The 21,399-nt window shown below is 47.0% G+C and overlaps 1 protein-coding gene across 1 annotated transcript in view; it reads right to left on the reverse strand.

Annotated features, from left to right (window-relative positions):
• The window catches only part of LOC117997752 (RNA helicase Mov10l1-like), a 51,705-nt gene extending 30,994 nt beyond the window's left edge, over positions 1-20,711 (reverse strand). Inside the window, exons 1-5 of the mRNA XM_034986059.1 lie at positions 20,615-20,711; positions 19,017-19,201; positions 9,214-9,376; positions 2,499-2,611; positions 1,747-1,934 (exon numbers count right to left, since the gene is read on the reverse strand). Coding sequence (XP_034841950.1) covers positions 1,747-1,934; positions 2,499-2,611; positions 9,214-9,376; positions 19,017-19,201; positions 20,615-20,711 — 746 coding nt within the window. The remainder of the gene's footprint in view (positions 1-1,746; positions 1,935-2,498; positions 2,612-9,213; positions 9,377-19,016; positions 19,202-20,614) is intronic.
• Between the last annotated feature and the right edge of the window lie 688 nt (positions 20,712-21,399).

The raw sequence follows: 21,399 nt of genomic DNA on the forward strand, positions 1-21,399 counted from the left end.
CCCCAAGGAGAATCAGCCCCCCACCCCAGACCTACATCAGCCCAGGGGCCACCTGAGGAGGCGCCCCAGAAACTGACCATCCACAGCCCACTGGTTGTGCCTCCACCCATTCAACAGATGCTGGTCCACATCTGCTCTGAGCCACTACTCCTCTCGAAGACATAACAAACTGAAAAGCCACAGAGCGTGTGAAAAAGTGCTTATAAAACACAACAGACTAGACAGTAAGACTCTAGAATTGGAGACAAACGATAAGTCATTCCAAGGAATACACTTGGCCCTGAAGCCTGAAATGACAACTAGTTTCTCTCTGATGGTCAGTGAGGGGCAGGACTGGCCGCTACCCTCCGGTGCCCATGGCAATCAGGAGCGCAGGTAACTGCGGGGTATGAAGAGTCAAGGAAGCTCATGTCTTCCTGGCATAGGGGTTTCCTTAAACTGGGCATGTGGCTCCCAGTGACTATGAAGCCTAATGTGGGAAGCGGGCCTCCCGGCTTCTGTCCCAGGGCTTCTGGCTGCTCACTACCAGGAAGATGACAGAACGAGCGGGACGCCCAAGAGCCTGGTTCAGACACAGGGAGGAGCCATGCTACTCCTGCAGCACAGACACTGGGCAATGAGCTCCTGCCTTGTCTCATGCTCATACCACCGCGTCCATCAGATGGAGCTAAAACCAGACCTCCTGTTCCTGCCAGACCGTCGTGGGTGGTGAGAGGGGGTAAGGGCCATGTATCTGGCTTCACTGCCCCACAGATGGGACAGAGTCATTCTCCAACAGCAAAGCAGGGTCCTGTGGGGCAGGGCAACTGGGCACTGAGTGGCCAAGGATGAGGGCGTCTGCTGGCTGGGACAGGGGCATGGCTCCCCAGCCCACCTCCACAGCCTTGAGCCAGGCGTTCCGTCCTCTTGAGTCTTCTATACGCCAGTGGTGCTCCCCACAGGCACGCCCCCAGGGGCACAAAGAAAGACGCCAAGGCAAGTGCTCAGTGCGTACAGGGACACAGGACACAAACTCCCTGCACGGAACCTGCATTCCAGGTGATCCGAGGATATAGAGGATAACCGAGGAGAACGTACAGGAAGCTCACTGGAGGGACGTGCTAAGGAGACAAAGCAGGCCACAGAAGGGAGCCGAGGCAGGGCAGGGTTGCCACTTACATGGAAAGCTCAGGGAGGGCCCCGTGGTGCCTTATAAACATGTGTGGACAAGGTGCGAGTTTGCTGGGGCACAGAATGAAGAATGTGGATATGAGAGACTCAACGATTCTAAGGGGCGCCTGAGTGGCTCAGTCCGTTAAACGTCTGACTCTTGGTTTTGGCTCAGGTCCTGATCGCAGGGTCATGAGACTGAGCCTTGCATCAGGCTCCGCTCTCTGTGTGGAATCTGCTTGGGACTCTCTTTCCCTCTCCCTCCCCCCCCCCAAATAAATAAATCTTAAAAAAAAATTAAGAACCTACTATGTCCAACATGTTCTAAAAAATACCAACATGTGAAAAAAGAACAAAAGCTATAAAACCCCATCAAAATGTGAAAATTGCCAGTATAAGATTAAGGATTAAGAAGGAACTGTTAACTAGAACTTTAATCAACCACGAAGATCACCGAAAACCTTCCAGAAGATACTTTCCCTTTAACTGCCCAGCTCAGGATTTGGACAGGCTATTATTTGAGCTTATTAAAGCAACTCTTAAAGCACACTTCAGTTGGGCCTCTCCCTTCCCAAAGAAGAGCCGTTTCCTCATTACCGTCTTTTCACTGGGGTTATGCATAGGGCTCTCCAGACATAGCATGACTGGCTGCTCTCCACCACCACGGCACTGACCACGTCATGTCTTCGAGGCACGTATCCTTCAGCAAGTTTCAGAGAGTCCAAGGTGAAAAAGATGCTGTCATCTATCACCCCGTTTCTCCCGCAGAGGCTAGAAATGCAGACCTGCAAACACAGTAATTGACTGTGTAAATGTGTGCCGCACCAGGGGCCGGCCTCTCCAAACCAGCCCAACGAGGGCTGGCCTGCACCTCACCTGGGCCCCACTGCAGACCAAGTCCAACCTCTAGGGGGAGCGGGGACCCTGGTCTTGGAGAAGCAAAGCCCCGAAGATTTCATGAACGTGTAAGGCCCTCAGAGCCAAGGCTGAGGTCGTGGAGTGAGAGCGTGTCCGGTGGCCCGGGCTCACTCCCCGTGTCTCCGTCCCAGCCCAGCACACACCCTCACTCTGTGAAAACTCCAGTCTCCAACGCCAGAGTGCACCAGCCTTTACAGGCGAGCTCCAGCCCTTCACCCACCCCCTCGTCCCAGCAGTGAGAACGTTTCCACATTCTGTTAAACTACAGCACCTAGGATTGCATTGTACGAGCATGCCAGGCGATCTCCAATGATCTCCTTAAGAAAACCAGCGTTCTCAGCGAGGAAACAGCTTGACTTCCCAATGCACCCAGGAGAAGCCTGGGCTGTGAAAAGACAGGAAGACAAGGACAAGCGAGGGCCAGCACCTACCCTGTCCACGCGCTTGTACCTCAGGGGCTTCACTGAGATGGCCTCGCTGTTCCACGTGCCCGGCCGGATCCAGTACTCCGCCTCCACCCAGTCTCCCTTGCAGGGCTCGAAACCTCCAAGCAGGGAAACCATGGTGCTTACTTGGTAATGTTGGTTATACCAAAGTGTACAATTCATTCTGAAGTTATGATACACTGAAACCATTTCTGTTCTACCTAAGAAACCCGTTTTCAATCTTAGCTCTCTCCTGGGTTTCCCCAGTTGAATGGAGCAGAGGATGTTACAGACCCACCTTTCTGCAGCCTTACCCTCTCCTGCCCCCCAGGCAAAGGCAGGGAGCCAGGAGGACTGCAGCCTGCATGGTCATACACCTGGTTTGCACAGTTTCAGGATCCCCTCTGGTTTCAAATGTTCCCCATGTTTTTCATAAGTATTATTATTAACTGCAGCCAAATAAGCTGAACAGCAAATCTCTTAGTCTCCAGCCTCTAGGGCATGTGGCTCAAGTGTGGCGGACAGTTTCTCTAATACATGGGCACTCCTCTCTGTCAACTCTTTGCAGGAACAGTGAGTGCTCCTCCCTATCGGGAACACACAGGGTACTTGGTGGCAAAGCGCAGTGCACTCCGACCTGAGAGCTGGGGTGTCTATGCCAGCCCAGGTGGGGGAGCACTCAGTGCCCCTGCCGGACCCCGGGTGTGCCAGGCAGCTGTACTGCGGCCCCCGCGGGATGCAAGGTGCCCCGGGCCGCCACGGCAGGGTGGGCGGGAATGCTGGGCAACGACAGGTTCAGGGCACGCAGTGGCTTGACCATGCGTTAGTAACACAGGGAGCACAGCCTGAGCGGATCTGCTACGGCGCATGGCGTGACGCTAAACCTGTTATAACCTTTTTGTCATTTTGCAACAAATACTTTGGACAGCAATCAGTTCAAAAATAGAAGTGCAGGGACGCCTGGGCGGCTCAGTCGGTTGTGTCCGACTCTTGATTTCAGCTCAAGCCATGATCTCAGGCCCCGAGTCAGACTTGGGATTCTCGCTCACTTTCCAAACTCTGCCCCTCCCCACTGCACACAAGCACTCTAATAAAATTTTAAAAAAATAAATAAACAAAACCCAAAAGCGTTTAATTTAAAACTGAGTTTGCTTCTCAAGAAAGCTGGTGATAAACCCCTAAGAGCCCGAACATCTGACAGCTACTGATCAGCACGAGGGCCACCGTGGTACCACCACACCAGTGGTGTGAATCCAGAAGAGACAAACCTGCTGGAGCACCGACTTCTGGGTAAGGTGGCATTTTAAGAGGACAGGCCCGGAAGCACAATTCAACAGGCTGTAGGACACATTTGTATGTTGACTTAAAAACCATGACTTTATCAAATATTTAACATTAATTCTGCTAATTTTTTAGTCCAAATCTCTTCAGATACACGTGAAAAATGAAGCAATGTGTTAGTTGTATAAACAGTTATTTCAAGGAGAAAAACAGTGAAGCAAACTGAAATAATAGTTTGATTTTTTTTTCCCCATCAGTATCATGGACTCAGGGGCGCCTGGGTGCTCAGTCGTTAAGCGTCTGCCTTCGGCTCAGGTCAGGATCCCGGGGTCCTGGGATCGAGCCCCGCGTCGGGCTCCCTGCTCCGTGGGGAGCCTGCTTCTCCCTCTGCCCCTCCCCCCTGCTCCTACTCTCTCTCACATGTGCGTGCTCTCTGTCTCTCAAATAAAGAAATAAAACCTTTAAAAAATAAATTGCAGTCACTGAATATACAGCTTGTAAACAGGAAGACAGTGACACTGCTCTCCACCAAAGCAACAGAGGAAACGAAGCCATGAGGCCCCAGGAGGCCTGTACGGCGCACATGGCTTAAAGCTGAAGTGGTATGACTGGACCCCACACTATCCCAGCTTGCACCAAGTCTTCCAACAAAGCCCTCGATATTTAATTGGATAAACGGATATTCTGTAATGGAATGATTGAAATGGACCAGACATAAATTTACAGCATCCACAATTGATGTAACATTAAAAAAAATAAGACAACTTATTTGACAAGTTTTAGTTGATGATAGCATTTGATCACCTTTACGCTCATAGAGGCAAACAAATAGTACCTGTAAAAACATTTGGGCTGACATAGTTACATGTCTCAATAGAAGAATACCGGACTTGGGGCACCTGGGTGGCTCAGCCATTAAGTATCTGCCTTCAGCTCAGGTCATGGTCCCAGGGTCCTGGGATCGAGCCCCGCATCGGGGTCCCTGCTCGGCGGGAAGCCTGCTTCTCCCTCTCCCACTCGCCCTGCTTGTGTTCCCTCTCTCGTTGTCTCTGTCAAATAAAATCTTTAAAAAAAAAGAGGGCGCCTGGGTGGCTCAGTTGGTTAAACGACTGCCTTCGGCTCAGGTCATGATCCTGGAGTCCCAGGATCGAGTCCCGCATCGGGCTCCCTGCTTGGCAGGGAGCCTGCTTCTGCCTCTGACCCTCCCCCCCTCTCATGTGCTCTCTCTTTCTCATTCTCTCTGTCTCAAATAAATAAATAAAATCTTTAAAAAAAAAAAAAAAAGAAAAATACTGGACTTAAGAATTTAGTAGAATTTGCTCTGAGCTTACTAATATTTCCTCAATTAAAAATGTTATAGCCTACAAGGAGAGCCAATCAAAAGTTTCAGTTTCAAATTCATCAACCATAAAATATGCAGCTTTGAAGAAGATTCCAAGCCACTGTATTAAAAAAAATGAAATTAAGATCTAAAAAATTTGTTTTAATTTAATTTTTTTAAATATTAAGGTTTTATTTATTTACTGGTTTGAGAGAGAGCAAAAGAGAGAAGGCATGCACATGGCGGGGGGTTGGGGCAGAGGGAAAGGGAGAGAGAAAATCTCAACCAGACTCCCCACTGAGCTGAGTGTGGAGCCCAGTTAAGCAGGGCTGGATCTCACAACCCTGAGATCATGAACTGAGCCGAAATCAAGTTGGACGCTTAACCAACTGAGCCACGCATGAACCCCAATGTATGTTTTTTAGAATACCAGTGACATGCTATTAGAAATACTGAAAAATTAAAATATGTTATTATGTGTCAAGAATATAATGACTGAATAATATTAAGTTGTTTTAATGGGTCCAAGTATTCTTTTTCTAAAAAAAAAAAACTGTTTTGCAAACAGTTTCTGAATAACGCTACTTTAAAGGTCCGCCAATACAGTAAAATCAATTTGTTCATCGATATGCAAGTGTTTAAAAAATGACTTAATCCATTTTCACACCCCTTCCCACTTCTCAGTGTGTACCAGTCTGGACACTGACAGGGTCACCTGGCTATAGCTCTGGCCATGGGAGAGGAGACAGCCACTGTCAGAACACGAGGTGGGGGTGTGACCCTGACCTCTCTCCCCTCTCTTCTGCCAATCGGTGGGTGCTCTCCTAAGGCTAATCCCAACCAGAAGCCAGAGGGCAAGGCTGGGTGGTCCATACTGGGCAGGCCTGGGGGCAGAGTGGGGCGGTTGTAGAAAGGCATCAGAGACCGTCCAGTTCCAAAGGCTGAAGAACTCCGGCAACGGGACAGGGTGTCAGAGGGCTGGGCTTCGACCTGGGAAGGAGGGACCAGGAGGAGGGGTGTCACCAGGGACTGCCGTGAGCCTGTGAATATTGAAGAGTGTGAAGGTGGGAGGTGAGGTCTCAGGATCACAGAGTCCCCTCAGTCTCGGACTGTAGAGGCAGTGGTGGCCATCAGCCCAGTTCTGTGGATGACACTTCAGATCCAGGCCCACAAATAACACTCATGGGAATTCTTTTTCTGATTTTCAAGTTTTGTTTTGTTTGTTTTTTGGGGGGGGGGTTTGTTTTGTTTTGTTTTTTAAATAAACTCTACCCCCAGTCCCCAGCATGGGGCTTGAACTCACAACCCCAAGATCAAGAGTCACATGTCTACCCGCTGAGCCAGTCAGGCGCCCTCCTCCCTACTCATGAGAATTCTTAACATCAGTAGCAGAGCCCAAGCTGTTCTACACGTGAATATCCAGTGATTCCTTAACCGTTCTGGCCAAGGCTGCTAAAATGGAACTGGGCATTCAGCCTAAAGCAGGCTTTCTCGTGCTCTGCCCTGTGACATCTGAGGCTGCCCATCCCATTGTGGTAGCTGCCCTGTGGACTGTGGGGTGTGTTTAGCAGCATCCCTGACCTCTACCCACTAACTGCCATCCCATCCCCCAGCTGAGAGAACCCAGAACGTCTGCAAACATGGCTTGGGAGACAGAATGGCCCTGGGTAGGAATCACTGGCCTAAGAGCGGGGTCTAGAGTCCGAGTGTACGACGAACTTGCTTCTTTCCTCTTTCTTTCCAGGGTAAGCCGTGGATAGCTCTGTAGCATCTACACATCCACGTAACCAGTGTGGCCCGCGCTCCCAGCCTGGGTCACAAGTCAGGTTATTTCCTTCTTAGCAGATGAAACTGGTTTATGGACCCACCTGTGAGATAAAGAGCAGGTGTCGTGGATCTTCCCTGAGCCCTTTCACCAGGCCAAGAACCTGTGCCACTTCCGGGACAGAGTGCTGTGCCCTGTGTCGGGGTGCGCCTTAGTGATCAGGGGGCCACTTCAGGCCCTGCTCTTCCTCTGCCTGCATCCCTGAGGTCCGCAGATTTTCTGTCTGAAAACCTCTACCCAGCAGCTGGTCCCTCCTTCCCGGGTCGAAGCCCAGCCCTCTGACACCCTGTCCCGTTGCCGGAGTTCTTCAGCCTTTGGAACTGGACGGTCTCTGATGCCTTTCTACAACCGCCCCACTCTGCCCCCAGGCCTGCCCAGTATGGACCACCCAGCCTTGCCCTCTGGCTTCTGGTTGGGATTAGCCTCAGGAGAGCACCCACCGATTGGCAGAAGAGAGGGGAGAGAGGTCAGGGTCACGCCCCCACCTCGTGTTCTGACAGTGGCTGTCTCCTCTCCACCCCTTCCTAAAACAGTCAGAGCTTGCTCACCTCCCATGCACAGCTGAGCCAGACTCACGCGGGTCACCCTGGAAGGGTCAGAACACAATCTGTGCTTCACCTGGACCTCCTCACAGAGCCCTTGGTCCGCCTGCATGCAGGGAGACTGGGCCTTACCAGCCCCAGAGGAACCCCCGACTGGCCCACCTCCCGCCGTGCCACATTGCACTGTTCCCGCACAGCAGAAGACCCTGGCCTGCCGCTCTCCCTCCCATTAGAGCACATCCTACAAGACAGCGACAGGCCCCGGGCAAGGCCTTCCAGTATTTGCTGAATCGATGCCAAGAAAGAAACGCGGTCTGGCTCTCCCTGAAGTAAATGAAACATCTAGCCCAGTTCTTCCTCTTCTCATCTTCCAGTCAGAGACGTGCAATGGTACCCTGCCGCCTGTCTCTGTACATACAGCCTGACAGGGACACAGCCACACCTCTCTGCTTCGCTGCCACTGATGGCTGTGCTCACGCTACCACCAGCCCAGAGGTTAAAGAGCTGCGAGAGACCACGGGCCCCACAAGCTTTACAATCTGGCCTGTCTCAGAAAAGGTCGGTGGCCTTCGTTTTGGACTCCCGTTACCTTTTTCCACACCGTGTTTTCTCTTTCAAGAATGTTCTTTTTGCTGTGGATGTCAGGCTGCAGCTATCTGGACCCTCTCAGCTCAAGAAGACTTGAGACTGTGCTGGAAATCCTCCACCTGTGTTCAGGTACCAGTCCTCACGGTCAACTACTTCTGCACCTCAGCAGTGTCTGCGGCACAAACCATGTCCCTGTCTGGGAGTCACTTCCTGTCAGCAGTTACAGGGACCAAGGGATTCCCTTTGGAGCAACTGCACGATCAGTTTTTCCAGAATTGAGAGTTTTCTGACAGAACGGAGTTTTTAAAATCCCAGCCACCTGTCAATTTCATTCTGGAAACTTCCAGGGTTAGCAATCAAGGTCAGAGTCCTGGCTTTTACATCTAAGAAACGTAGAACAGCAAGTGGCCGGGTGGGCTGAGCTAATCGCCCTCCTGCACTGGGCTCCCTGGCAGCCAAGGTGGGAGAGAATTGCGGCTCCCCCGCCCACGTGTGGCTGGCAGGGTGAGCAGCTGGAATTCAGCTCAAGAAGTACCTCACCCATGCAGCTTTTCCAATCCTGCCCGATTCCAAGGCAAGTACAGGTCTGTTTCTCCTTGGGAGGAAGATCTAGGGTCTTACTCATCTTGGTCTCCTACTACCTAGCTCCCTACCCATCACTGTAGACAGCAGGTACACAACAAATGGTTGTTGAGTTAAACTCAAGAATGGCATTAACAAATTATATATTTAGGCATAAAAACAAAATTTTAGATAGCTAAAAACAAACGCAATAAAAAACGGATATACATTCGTGGGAAGGACAAAGTTATCCCCAAGTCCTCTTTTAAAACATTTGAAGTACTGTAAAAACAGCAGTTGCCTTACACATCTGTGACACTGTTGACTTAGATCAGTAACAATACTTACATAAAAGGAACAATTACCCAGAAATTAGTGACTCCCTTCAACGAATGACACAAAACGAACCACAGCAGTCTACACCGTCTACTGCTTGGAGCCAACACCTGGTGAAGGCATTCTAGTCCGAAACCTTCTCAAAAAACAAAGCATGCTCAAATTTGGCCCTTTCAATGTGTGTAACCATCTCAAAGCTAATTCATAAAATTAAAAAAAATACACAAAACCTCACCTCAAATGTGAGCAGAAACCCATCTAACATACCTTCGCAAACACTCTCCAGAGAGAAGTATGTGGTCTGACTGATGTAGCCAGCACCCTCCATCAGCGAAGTCACACAGCCAATCAGCACTCGGGGGCTGGAGTCGGACAGCCCTCTGCCATGGTTTTTGCTGTCGTCTTCCCACTTATCAGAGACAGCCTCCACCTGCAAGACAAACCGCTATTCAAACTATAATAAAAGGACTACAAGAGAAGCAAACTACAGGCAAGTATCTCTCATGAATACAGATATTAAAAATCCTCAACAAGCGGGGCGCCTGGGTGGCTCAGTCAGTTAAGTGACTGCCTTCGGCTCAGGTCATGATCCCAGGGTCCTGGGATCGAGTCCCACATCGGGCTCCCGGCTCGGCGGGGAGCCTGCTTCTCCCTCTGACCCTCTCCCCTCTCATGCTGTTTCTCTCCTGCTCACTCTCTAATAAATAAATAAATAAATAATCTTAAAAAAAAAAAAAACCCTCAACAAAATACTAGGAAACCAAATATGACAGTGCATTAATAGGGTTACACACTGCAGTCAAGGCCAGTTTACCCAGAATGCAAAGATGGTTCAACATATGAAAATTAATCAATATAATACACAACACATTGGTAGAACAAAGGAAAAAAACACAAGAAATTCTCAGCTAATGTAGAGAAGACGTTTGATAAAACGACACCCTTTCATGAGAGAACACTCCAACCAGGAATTGAAGGAGACTTCTTCAAAGTGATAAATCCCATGTATGAAAAACCCACAGCTAACATCACACTCAATGATGGAAAGATTGAAAGTTTTTCCCTTAGAATAAGGAACTAGGCAAGGATTTTGCTACTTTTGTTCAAAAAAAGTATTGAGGCCCTAACCAGAGCAACTGGGCAAGAAAAAGAAATAAAGGCATCCAAACTAGAAAGAAAAAATATTTGTTTGCAATGGCATGATCTTATATGTTGAAATATATTTTTTATAGGAATAAATATTCCATAAAAAATCTGTTACAGCCAATAAAGTCAGCAAACTTGTAGCATACAAAATCAACACACAAAAATCAGTCGCATCTTGTGCACTTACAATAAACTGTCCAAAAACAGAAATTTAGAAAACAATTCCATTTACAATACCATCAAAAAGAATAAAACACTTAGGAATAAAGTTAAGCCAAAAGATGAAATACATACACTAAAAACTACAAAATGTGATAAAAGAAGTAAAAAAAAAGACACAAATAAATGGAAAGACAAAGTATTCATGGACGAGAAGACCTAATATGGATATATCAATACTATCCAATGTGATTTACAGATTCAATGTAATCCCTCTCAAAATCCCAATGACATTTTCAATAGAAATAGAAAAACCCCATCCTAAAATTCACCTGGACTCTCAAGGGACCCCAAAGAGCCAAAACAATCTTGAAAAGGAAAACAAAGTTAGAGGATTTCAAAACATGCTACAAAGCTACAGTAACCAAGAGTGTGGTAGTGCCGTAAAGACAAACTTAAGACCGATGGAATAGGATATGGTCCAGTGATTTTCAACAAGGGTGGGGAGACCACTCAAGGGGGAAAAGGTTTAACCCATTGTGCAGTCCTCTCAAAAAATGGTGCTAGGAAGGGGCACCTGGGTGGCTCAGTCATTAAGTGTCTGCCTTCGGCTCAGGTCATGATCTCAGGGTCCTGGGATCGAGCCCCGCGTCGGGCTCCCTGCTCCGTGGGACGCCTGCTCCTCCCTCTCCCACTCCCCCTGCTTGTGTTCCCTCTCTCGCTGTCTGTCAAATAAAATCTTTAAAAAAAAAATGGTGCTGGGAAAATTGGGTATCAACATGCAAATGAATGAAGGCAAACCCTTACCCAACATCATATTAAAAAATTAACACAAAATGGATCAAAGACTTAAATTTAAGAGCTAGAACTATAAAACTTTTAGAAGCAAGCAAAGGTGAAAATCTTCATGATCTTGGATCAATCAATGACTTTTTCATTGTGATATCAAAAGGACAGGCAACTTAAAAAAAGGATAAAATGGGCGCCTGGGTGGCTCAGTTGGTTAAGCAACTGCCTTCGGCTCAGGTCATGATCCTGGAGTCCCGGGATCGAGTCCCGCATTGGGCTCCCTGCTCGGCAAGGAGCCTGCTTCTCCCTCTGACCCTGTCCCCTCTCATGTACTCTCTCTCATTCTCACTCTCTCAAATGAATAAATAAATTAAAAAAAAAAAAAGAATAAAAAAAAGGATAAATTGCACTTCATCAAAATTTAAAACATCTGTGTATCAAAGAATACTATAGAGAGAAACTGAAAAGATAACCCACAGAATGGGAGAAATGTTTGTAAACCACGTATCTGATAAAAGATTAAGATCCAGAATATATAAAGAATTTCTATAAGTCAAGACAAAAATAAACAAGGCAGTTAAGATACGGGCAAAGAACTTAAATAGACCTTTCTCCAAAGAAGGTATATAAATGACCAATAAGCACATGAAAAAATGTTTAACATCACTGATTATTAGGGAAAGGTAAATCAAAGCCGCAGTAAGATACCACTTCATATCCACTAGGATGGTTACTGTCAAAAAAAAAGAAAAGTAACGTGTTGGTGAAGATGTAGAAAAACTGGAATCCCTGTGCATTGCTGGAGGGAATATAAAATGGTGCAGCTACTATGGAAGAGTTTGCTGGTTTCTCAAAGAGCTAAACATAGAATGACCATATGACCTCTGTAATTCCACTCCAAGGTATATACCCAAAAGAAAACAGGGACTCAAAGACACTTGTTCAAAGCAGCATTATTCACAATAACCAAAAGGTAGAAACATCCCAAGTGTCCATCAACAGAGTGTACAAAGTGTAGCCTATATACAATGGAATATTCTTCAGCCATAAAAAGGAGTAATATTCTGATGGGTTACATGGATAAACCGTGAAAATATGCTAAGTCCAATAATGCAAACACAAAAGGACAAATATTGCATGATTCCACATGTATGAGATACCTAGAACAGTCAAATTCATAGAGACAGAAAGTAGAACAGTGAATTATTGTTTTAATGATGATGAAAAAGTTGTGAAAATAGTGGTAATGGGTGCACAACAATGTGAATGTACTTGTCACTGGATTGTACACCTAAAAATGGTTAAAATGTTAAATTTTATGTCTATTTCACCACAGTAAAGCTATGTAAAAAATAAGCAAGGAATTCCACATCTTTCATGAAATCAGTAATACTACCTAATGTTGGCAAATCAAGCAAAGGTGTAAGCATATTGTTCAAGTGATTCAGGAATCTACTGAAAAGCTAAGAACAGAAACCAAGAAAAGCACTGGGTCTGAGGAAATAAAGCACAGCTGGAGTATATGCAAAAAAAAAATTTTTTTTTTTTGGTAGCACCGTAGGCCAGAGCAACCTACTAGAACTTTATGCAATGAAAGAGACGGTTTATGTTTGTGCTGCCCAATTTGGTAGCCACCAGCTGCATTTCGCACTTGAAATGTGCTTAGTGAAGCTGAGCAACTTTAAGTTTTATTTACTTTTAATACATTTAAATTTAAATAGCTACACATGACTGATGCTATCATATTGAACGATGCAATTCTAAGATTTGGTATTTAAATGTACTATTTTCTTTTTTTTTAAGATTTTATTTATTTTTTTGACAGAGAGAGGGAACACAAGCAGGGGGAGTGGGAGAGGGAGAAGCAGGCTTCCCGCCAAGCAGGGAGACCGACGCGGGGCTTGATCTCCCAGGACCCTGGGATCATGACCTGAGCTGAAGGCAGACGCTTAACGACTGAGCCACCCAGGCGCCCTTAAATGTACTATTTTTAAGATTTAAAAAGATAATATTAAGCATTAACTAAAATAGTAATAAAGTACATCTCGAACATCTTTTAGAAGATTTTATTTATTTGAGAGAGAAAAAGTGTCGAGCAAGGAGCCCGACACGGTGCCGATCCCAAAACCCTGAGATCACGACCTGAGCCAAAATCAAGAGTCAGATGCTTAGCCTTAACCCAGGTACTCCTCATCTCAACCATTTTTAAAAAGGAGTTGAGCTCACTAAGTTTGCCAGCTACCAAATTATATAACAAAACCCAGCAGCTTTCCTACATAAGAAAACCATTAATTTAAAAATATAGGAGGCACCTGGGTGGCACAGTAAGTTGAGTGTCCAACTCTTGGTTTTGGCTCAGGTCTGATCTCTGGGTTGTGGCATTGAGCCCTGCATTGGGTTCCACGCTGGGCATGGACCCTACTTGAGATTCCCTCTCTCCCTCTCCCCCTCCTGCTCATGCTCTCATTCTCTCGCTCTCAAATAAATAAATCTTTTTTTTTAAATATTTTATTTATTTATTTGAGAGCGAGAGAATGAGAGACAGAGAGCATGAGAGGGAAGAGGGCAGAGGGAGAAGCAGACCCCCTGCCGAGCAGGGAGCCCGATGTGGGACTCGATCCCGGGACTCCAGGATCATGACCCGAGCCAAAGGCAGTCGCTTAACCAACTGAGCCACCCAGGTGCCCTAAAATAAATAAATCTTAAAAAAATAAATAAAAATACAAAACAAAGTTATATTGATAACGGAACATAAACATTAAAATTCTTGGAAATAAACAAGAAATTTGCATAACCTAAGTAAAGAAAGCTACTGAGCTGTAAAAAGAACATAAAGGAGAGCTTAAATAATTGGATAAATTGTATTTGGAGAAGTCTATATATGATCCACATGTTGCTTAGCCTAAATGGATCCACAAACTCAGTGTTGTCCAAAGCGATTCTAAGCTGAGTAGGAGAAACAAAAGAATGACTCTAATGTTCATCCAGAATAACCAGAGAGTGGGAGAATTCCATCCACATCGAGGAGGGAAACCTGCCTACCACCCATGGATGAGACAGTGCCACGAGGGCCCACACATAGGCATCGGGACCAAGGGGGCCCCATGCACATGGGGTTCTGGTGTGTGATAAAGGGACATTCCTGTTCAGAAGGAAAAAAAGTGAGATGACTGGTCAGCTACTGAAAAAGAAATGTCTGGTTCCCTCTTTCAGTCTGTATAGCATATAAATTCCAGGCAGATTAAATATTTAAATGTCAAGGGCGCCTGGGTGGCTCAGTTGGTTAAGCGACTGCCTTCGGCTCAGGTCATGATCCTGGAGTCCCTGGATCGAGTCCCGCATCAGGCTCCCTGCTCGGCAGGGGGTCTGCTTCTCCCTCTGACCCTCCCCCCTCTCATGCTCTATATCATTCTCTCTCTCAAATAAATAAAATCTTAAAAAAATATATTTAAATGTCAAGAAACAATTTTCAGAGGAAAACTTGAGTGCATATGTCTAAGAGTGGAAGAAGCCTCTTTAAGGATTCTTAGAGGCCAAAGCCACATGGAAAAGACAGACACATTTAACTGCATAAAACAAAACTTTAAAAAAAAAGTTAAAACATAATCCTGGGGGAGATATCTACAACCCTTTCATATAATAATTTTCCTTAAAAAGCTCTAATTTCCCAAAAAGACAAGTATGTCCACTCTTCCCACTTTTATTTGATATAGTACTGGAAGTCCTAACCACAGCAATTAGACAACATACAGAAATAAAAAACATCCAAATTGGTCAGGAAGAAGTAAAATTTACCACATGCAGATGGCATGATACTGTATACAGAAAACCCTGAAGGCTCCACCAAAACCTACCAGAACTGATACATGAATTCAGTAAAGTCGCAGGATACTTATCAATGTACAGACATCTGTTGCATTCTATACACGAATAATGAAGCTGCAGATAGTGAAATTAAGAAAACAACCCCATTTACAATTGTACCAAAAACAATAAAATACTTAGGAATAAACTTAAGCAAAAGGTGACTGAAAACGCTAAAACATGGATGAAAGAAACTCAAGATGCTGCAAAGAAATGGAAAGACATTCCATGCTCGTGGACTGGAAGAAACATATTGTTAAAACGTCTATACTATTCAAAGCAACCTACAGATTTAATGCAATCCCTCTCAAAATACCAACAGCATTTTTCACAGAACTAGAACAATCCTAAAACTTGTATGGAGCCACAAAAGACCTCGACTAGCCAAAGCAATCCTGAAAAGGAAAAACAAAACTGGAGGCATCACAATTCCAGACTTCAAGTTATATTACAAAGTGGTAGTAATTACAACAGTATGGTCCAGACACAAAGATCAAGGGAATAGGATAAAAAACCCAGAAATAAACCCACAATTATATGGTCAGTTAATCTTCCACAAAGGAATGAATATCCAATGGGAAACAGGCAGTCTCTTCAACAAATGGTGTTGGGAAAACTGGACAGCAACATGTAAAGGAATGAAACTAGACCATGTTCTTACACCACACACAAAGTAAACTCAAAATGGATGAAAGACCTAAATGTGAGGCCTGAAACCATAAAAATCTTAGAACACAGGCAGTAATGTGACATCACCCATAACAACATCTTTCTAGATGTCTCCTGAGGCAAGGGAAACAAAAGCAAAAATAAACTATTGGAACTTCATCAAAATAAAAAGCTTCTGCACAGCGAAGGAAACAGTCAATGAAACTAAAAAGTAACATACTGAATGGGAGAAGATATTTGTAAATGACATAAAGGCTCTGATAAAGGGTTACTATCTAAAATGCATAAAGAATTGGTAAAACTCAACACTCAAAAAATAAGTAATCTGATTAAAAATGGGCAGAAGACATGAATAGACATTTCTCCCAAGACGACATCCAGATGATCAACAGACACATGAAAAGAATTCAACATCACTCATCATCAGGGAAATACAAATCACAACCACAATGAGATACCACCTCACACCTGTCACATTGGCTAAAATCAACAAGTCAGGAAACGACAGGTGTTGGCGAGTATGTGGAGGAAGCAGAACCCTCCCGCACTATTGGTGGGAATGCAAGCTGGTGCAGCCGCTCTGGAAAACAGTATGGAGGTTCCTCAAAAAGTTAAAATTGGGGGCACCTGCGTGGCTCAGTTGGTTAGGCGTCTGCCTTTGGCCCAGGTCATGATCGCAGGGTCCTGGGATGGAGCCCCGCATTGGGCTCCCTGCTCAGCGGGGAGCCTGCTTCTCCCTCTCCCTGATGTTTGCTCTACTTATGCGCATGCACTCTCTTTCTCTGTCAAATAAACAAAATCTTTTTTTTTTAAAAGATTTTGTTTATTTATTTATTTGAGACAGAGAAAATGAGAGAGAGCATGAGAAGGGGGAGGGTCAGAGACAGAAGCAGGCTCCCTGCCGAGCAGTGAGCCCGATGCGGGACTCGATCCTGGGACTCCAGGATCATGACCTGAGCCGAAGGCAGTCGCTTAACCAACTGAGCCACCCAGGCGCCCAAATAAACAAAATCTTAAAAAAAAATAAAAGAAACTGGACCCTAATCTTAAAAAAAAGTTAAAAATAGAACTATGCTATGATCCAGTAATCAAAACACAAAACACAAAAAGACTAATTCAAAGGATACAAAGATAGGATACAACCTATCCTTACAGCAGCATCATTTATAATAGCCAAATTATGGAAGCAGTCCACGTGTCCATCAACAGATGAATGGATAAAGAAGAGGTGGTACAGGGCGCCTGGGTGGCTCAGTCGTTAAGCGTCTGCCTTCGGATCAGGTCATGATCCCAGGGTCCTGGGATGGAGTCCCGCATCGGGCTCCCTGCTCGGCAGGAGGCCTGCTTCTCCCTCTCCCACTCCACCTGCTTGTGTTCCTGCTCTCACTCTCTCTCTCTCTGTCAAATAAATAAATAAAATCTTAAAAAAAAAAGAGGTGGTATATATACATACAATGGAATATTACTCAGCCATCAAAAAGAACAAAATCTTGCCATTTGCAATGACATGGATAGAACTAGAGAATATTATGCTAAACGAAATAGACAAATACCATATGATTACACCCATATGTGGAATTTAAGAAACAAAACAAATGAGCAAAGGGCAAAAAAAGGAGAAACAAACCAAGAAACAGACTTGTAACTATACAGAACAAACTGATGGTCACCAGAGGGGAGATGGGTGGGGGGATGGGTGAAAAAGGTGATGGTGATTAAGTTTAAAAAAACATTTTTTTTTTTAAATGAAAACGACATTTCACAGAGAAATTTTAAACCCTTGTAGTGTCCCTCCTAAAAGACCAACAAGTCAAGAATGGGGAGAGGGAGAGATGAAGCTTGGACAGGCTGACATATTGAGATCATGCCTGAAAAAGAAGCTATGCAGAGGAGAATTTTCCCCGAAGAAAAAGTTCTTAATTATTGTATTTCTAACAGCTTATAGCAGATTGTGGTGATGACTGCATAACTCTGAATATATTAAAACACTGAATTGTATACCTTCATAGGGGTGAACTGTATAGTATGTAGATTATATATCAATAAAACTTTTTGAAGATTTTATTTATTTATTTGAGAGACAGAGAGACATACAGACAGCCAGCGGGGAGGGGCATAGGGAGAGGGAGAAGCAGACTCCCCGCTGAGCCGGGAGCCCCAACGCGGACTGGATCCCAGGACCCTGGGATCTTGACCTGAGCCGAAGGCAGATGCTTAACTGATTGAGCCACCCAGGTGCCCCTGTCTCAATAAAACTCTTAACAAAAAGGAAAAAAGCTCTAATTTCCCTAATATAGAAACTTTAATTTAAAAAAACTTTAAACAAAAAAAAGTATAAAGCATATGAAAATAACTCCTAGAAAAAATGTGAAAATTAATCTACTTTAAGACTTAAGTGCAAATTAAAATTATGAAGTCACTTTTCACTTATTAGATTGGCAAAGATTTCAGAGATTGATAACATCCACATCTTTGCCAACTCTGGGTAACAGGCAGTCTCTCATCTTGCTCCTGGGAGTATAAATTAATTTGTACCTTATTAAAGGATAATCTGATAACCATTGAAATGTTAAATGTGCATATGCTTTGACTAACAATTCCACTTCTAAGACTTCTAGCACAAAAAATACTATTTTTAAATGAACACAATTGCTGAATAGAATCTACTAATTATCTTTGCTAACTGCATTACAAGGGTCCACTCTTTCTGCCACCTTGGAGCCTGTGGAGTCTGCTGGAACAGGACTCCTAAAATGACAAGTATGTTTGGAAGGCTGTGGTCTAGGCCATTTTTGTTGGCTATAAGCGGGGTCTCTGGAACCAGAGGAGGACACAGCTCTTCTTAAAATTGGAGGTGTTATGCTCAGATGAAACTGAATTCCATCCTAGGCAGAAGATGCGCTTCTTTGTGCAAAGCAAAGAACAACACAGTGACTCCCGGTGGCAAACTGAACAAAATCAGAGTAATCTGGGGAAAAGTAACTTGTGCTCCTGGAAACAGAGATATGGTTTGGGCCAAATTCTGAAGCAACCTTCCTGCTAAAGCCACTGGCCACAGAATCCGTGTGATGCTGTGCCCCTCAAAGATTTAAACTCACTGAAAAATACGTAAGGGTGTAGATTTGTTCTCTTCTAAAAAAAAAAGGGGGGTCCAATGGTTATAATTTTTAACAATTTTTTGAAATACTAGAATAAAAATGTTAAGCATTCTTTGCCATGACATAAAATTAGACAAGCTTTACATTCTGAAGTATAAATTTCTATGTTGTTTGAACAATATACAATAACCGCCATTGATTTTTTAAGACAGAAACCGTTATTAAAAAAAAAAGCAGCCCCGGGCAGGTACATTCCACTCTGCCTTGCCCACGTTGTCTCTGAGAGGTTAACTAAACACGAAGCCCCACCATGAAGAGAGACTTTGCAAACCACTCAGGCCTTACCCTAATTGCTTTCAGTCCATTTGACACTTTATCTTCTTGCACAACGGCAATAACTTCCTGTCCAACACTGAGAAGCACTTTGGTGGTCACAGCTTCGTTAGAGAAGTAGATCAAATCATCAATCATGCCATAATCGCTGCAGTACCTTGTCACAACACCCTGGACAGTTTTCAACTCGGTGTCACCTGAGATGCATAAACAAAGAGATCATACAGACCTTAACAGCAAAGCAAGCCTACGTTACAGAGAAAGGTGGAGTGCAGGAGGGTCCAGGTGGTTTGGAGCTCTCTGAGCTGGAAAACCCTCCCGGGGCGGGGACAGTCTTCAGAAAGCAGGGTTTGTGAGGCAGGTGGCCCAGGCTCCTGTAAGGAGTACCGTGGTGGACTCCAGAGCCAGACTACCTGGGTTCGAATCCCAGCTCTTCTACTGCCACTTGTGCATCTCTGGGCTAGGTCCTGAACCACCAAGCACTCTGCGCTTGTTCTCTGTTGTGAAGCAGAGACAGTCACAGTCTCTACCCAAGGGGGCTGTCTGGGGAAACGAGTCCAGCGCACAGCGCACAGGCTAGGGTGCATCTGGGCGCCGTTACTACGAGCTGTCATCACTCCCATGACCTTCCTCTGTCACCAAGAACATCAGCAATGGTGTCAGGAGACTCTGTATTACCTCACCAAGCAAGGCGCTAGAAGAGATTCCAGGCTTGGCAGTTACGTCTGGCCTACGGGCCGGGCAAGCCCTCATCGGAGCAGTGACTGTCCCCAGCACCGGCCCCTGCAGCAGCCAGGGCTCTCTGGGTCCCCAGTGCACCCTGGCTGCTCCTTCCACTGCCTTCACCGGAATGCAAATGCAGCCCGGAGCTGAGCTCAAGCTGCTTCTGAAAGCCCGCATTTAACAGACAAGACCCAGACTGCCGCTGGACCGGCTCCAGGCTACAAGGCCGGCCCTGGAGGCGTCAGCAAGTCTGGGCGCAGACGGCTCTTAGCATGCTGCCTGCAACAGGCCAACTCCACCTCTGCCCCTTCTGGCCTCTCGTGGAGGCTGCTTTTCTCAGAGCTTAGGGAAAACCACGAGACTCACCCCCCGAACTCAATCCTCACGGGGAGGAGAACGGAACCGTGCTCCCCTGCGCTCAAACACAACCTCCCCCGGGAGCAGCACAGCTGGGCCAGGCGGGCTGGCCGATCCAGAGCCTCCTCGACGCGGAACCGCAAGTCCCAGGGAGGACGTGCGCACACATGTTGCCCGTCGCCGGCCGCACACGCAGGCTCCAAGCCAGGCGCACTGACCCGACACAGGCGTGCTAGGCAGGCGCGGTGCTTTTCTAACCGCAGGCGCCACGCCGCGCGTGGAGCCAAACACGGGGCCCGGTCCCACGACCCGGAGATCAGCACCCGAGCGGACAGCGCGTCGCTGCTCAACCGACGGCGCCCCCGCGGAAGGCCTCTTCAAGTCAGGCCGGGACGGGAGCCCGTCCAGGGCGGGGCGCGCTCCCGGGGCGTCCGCAGCCGGCAGCGCGCGCCGGCCGCCTTCCCTCCCCGCCCGCCCCGGGCCCCGGCGTGCGGACACGGGCTGCAGCGCGGCCGCGCCCCGCGAGGCACCTTCCGCGAGCTCGGACCCCGGCGGCCCTGCGTCCTCGTTGGGGCCGTCCGCTCTCCTCCAGAAGAACGCAACCAGCTTGGTCGCGAGTCGCAGCATGGCCCGGCCGCCGCCCAGACCGCGCACCGCCCGCCGCCTGCGGGTGTCCGCACGCGGCCGCGCGGTTCCCGCCGCCCTCGGCCAATGGGGTCGGCGCGCCCGCGCCTGCGCCCGCGCTTCGCGGCCTCGGCCAATGGGGTCGGCGCGTTCGCGCCTGCGCCTGCGCCTCACACCCTCGGCCAATGGGCTCGCCGCACGCGCCGCGGCCGTTAGCAGCTGCCGGCTGGCGGTTGGCGACCGTTAGCATGCCGCCCAATGAGGCGAGGCGCCGGTGGGCGAGACGTCGTGCTGGGCACCTGGTGTCGCGCTGTGGGTGGAGCCTCGTGCGGGCGGGCGTCCTGTGTCCGTCGGTGCGCCGCCCGGCCGTGCGCTGGGAGGAGCGCGGTGAGGGGGTTCCGCTCTGCTCAGGGAGCTCCTGTCGTGTCCGCGGTGGCATTTGTGCCCTGACCGAGGCGCCCAGCTGTCCCTGGCGTATCCCTGGTCCCCGCCTGCGGCCTGCGGGGCCCGCCGTGCGGATCGTCGGGCGCAGACCCCCCTCCGCCGCCGCCGCCTGCGTGCTCTGGCTGGGATTCTATGCATCTTTTCGAAAACTACCTCTTTTCATTGATTTTTGTCTGTTCCTTATTTTTTCCTGCCTTTAATCCTGTTGTTGAACTCGTGCTTTCCTAACTCCTTGGCTGAGAATGAG

This window comes from Mirounga leonina, unplaced genomic scaffold, assembly GCF_011800145.1.
Source record: "Mirounga leonina isolate KUSES-001 unplaced genomic scaffold, KU_Mleo_1.0 Mir_375, whole genome shotgun sequence".
Classification (NCBI taxonomy): Eukaryota; Metazoa; Chordata; class Mammalia; order Carnivora; family Phocidae; genus Mirounga; species Mirounga leonina.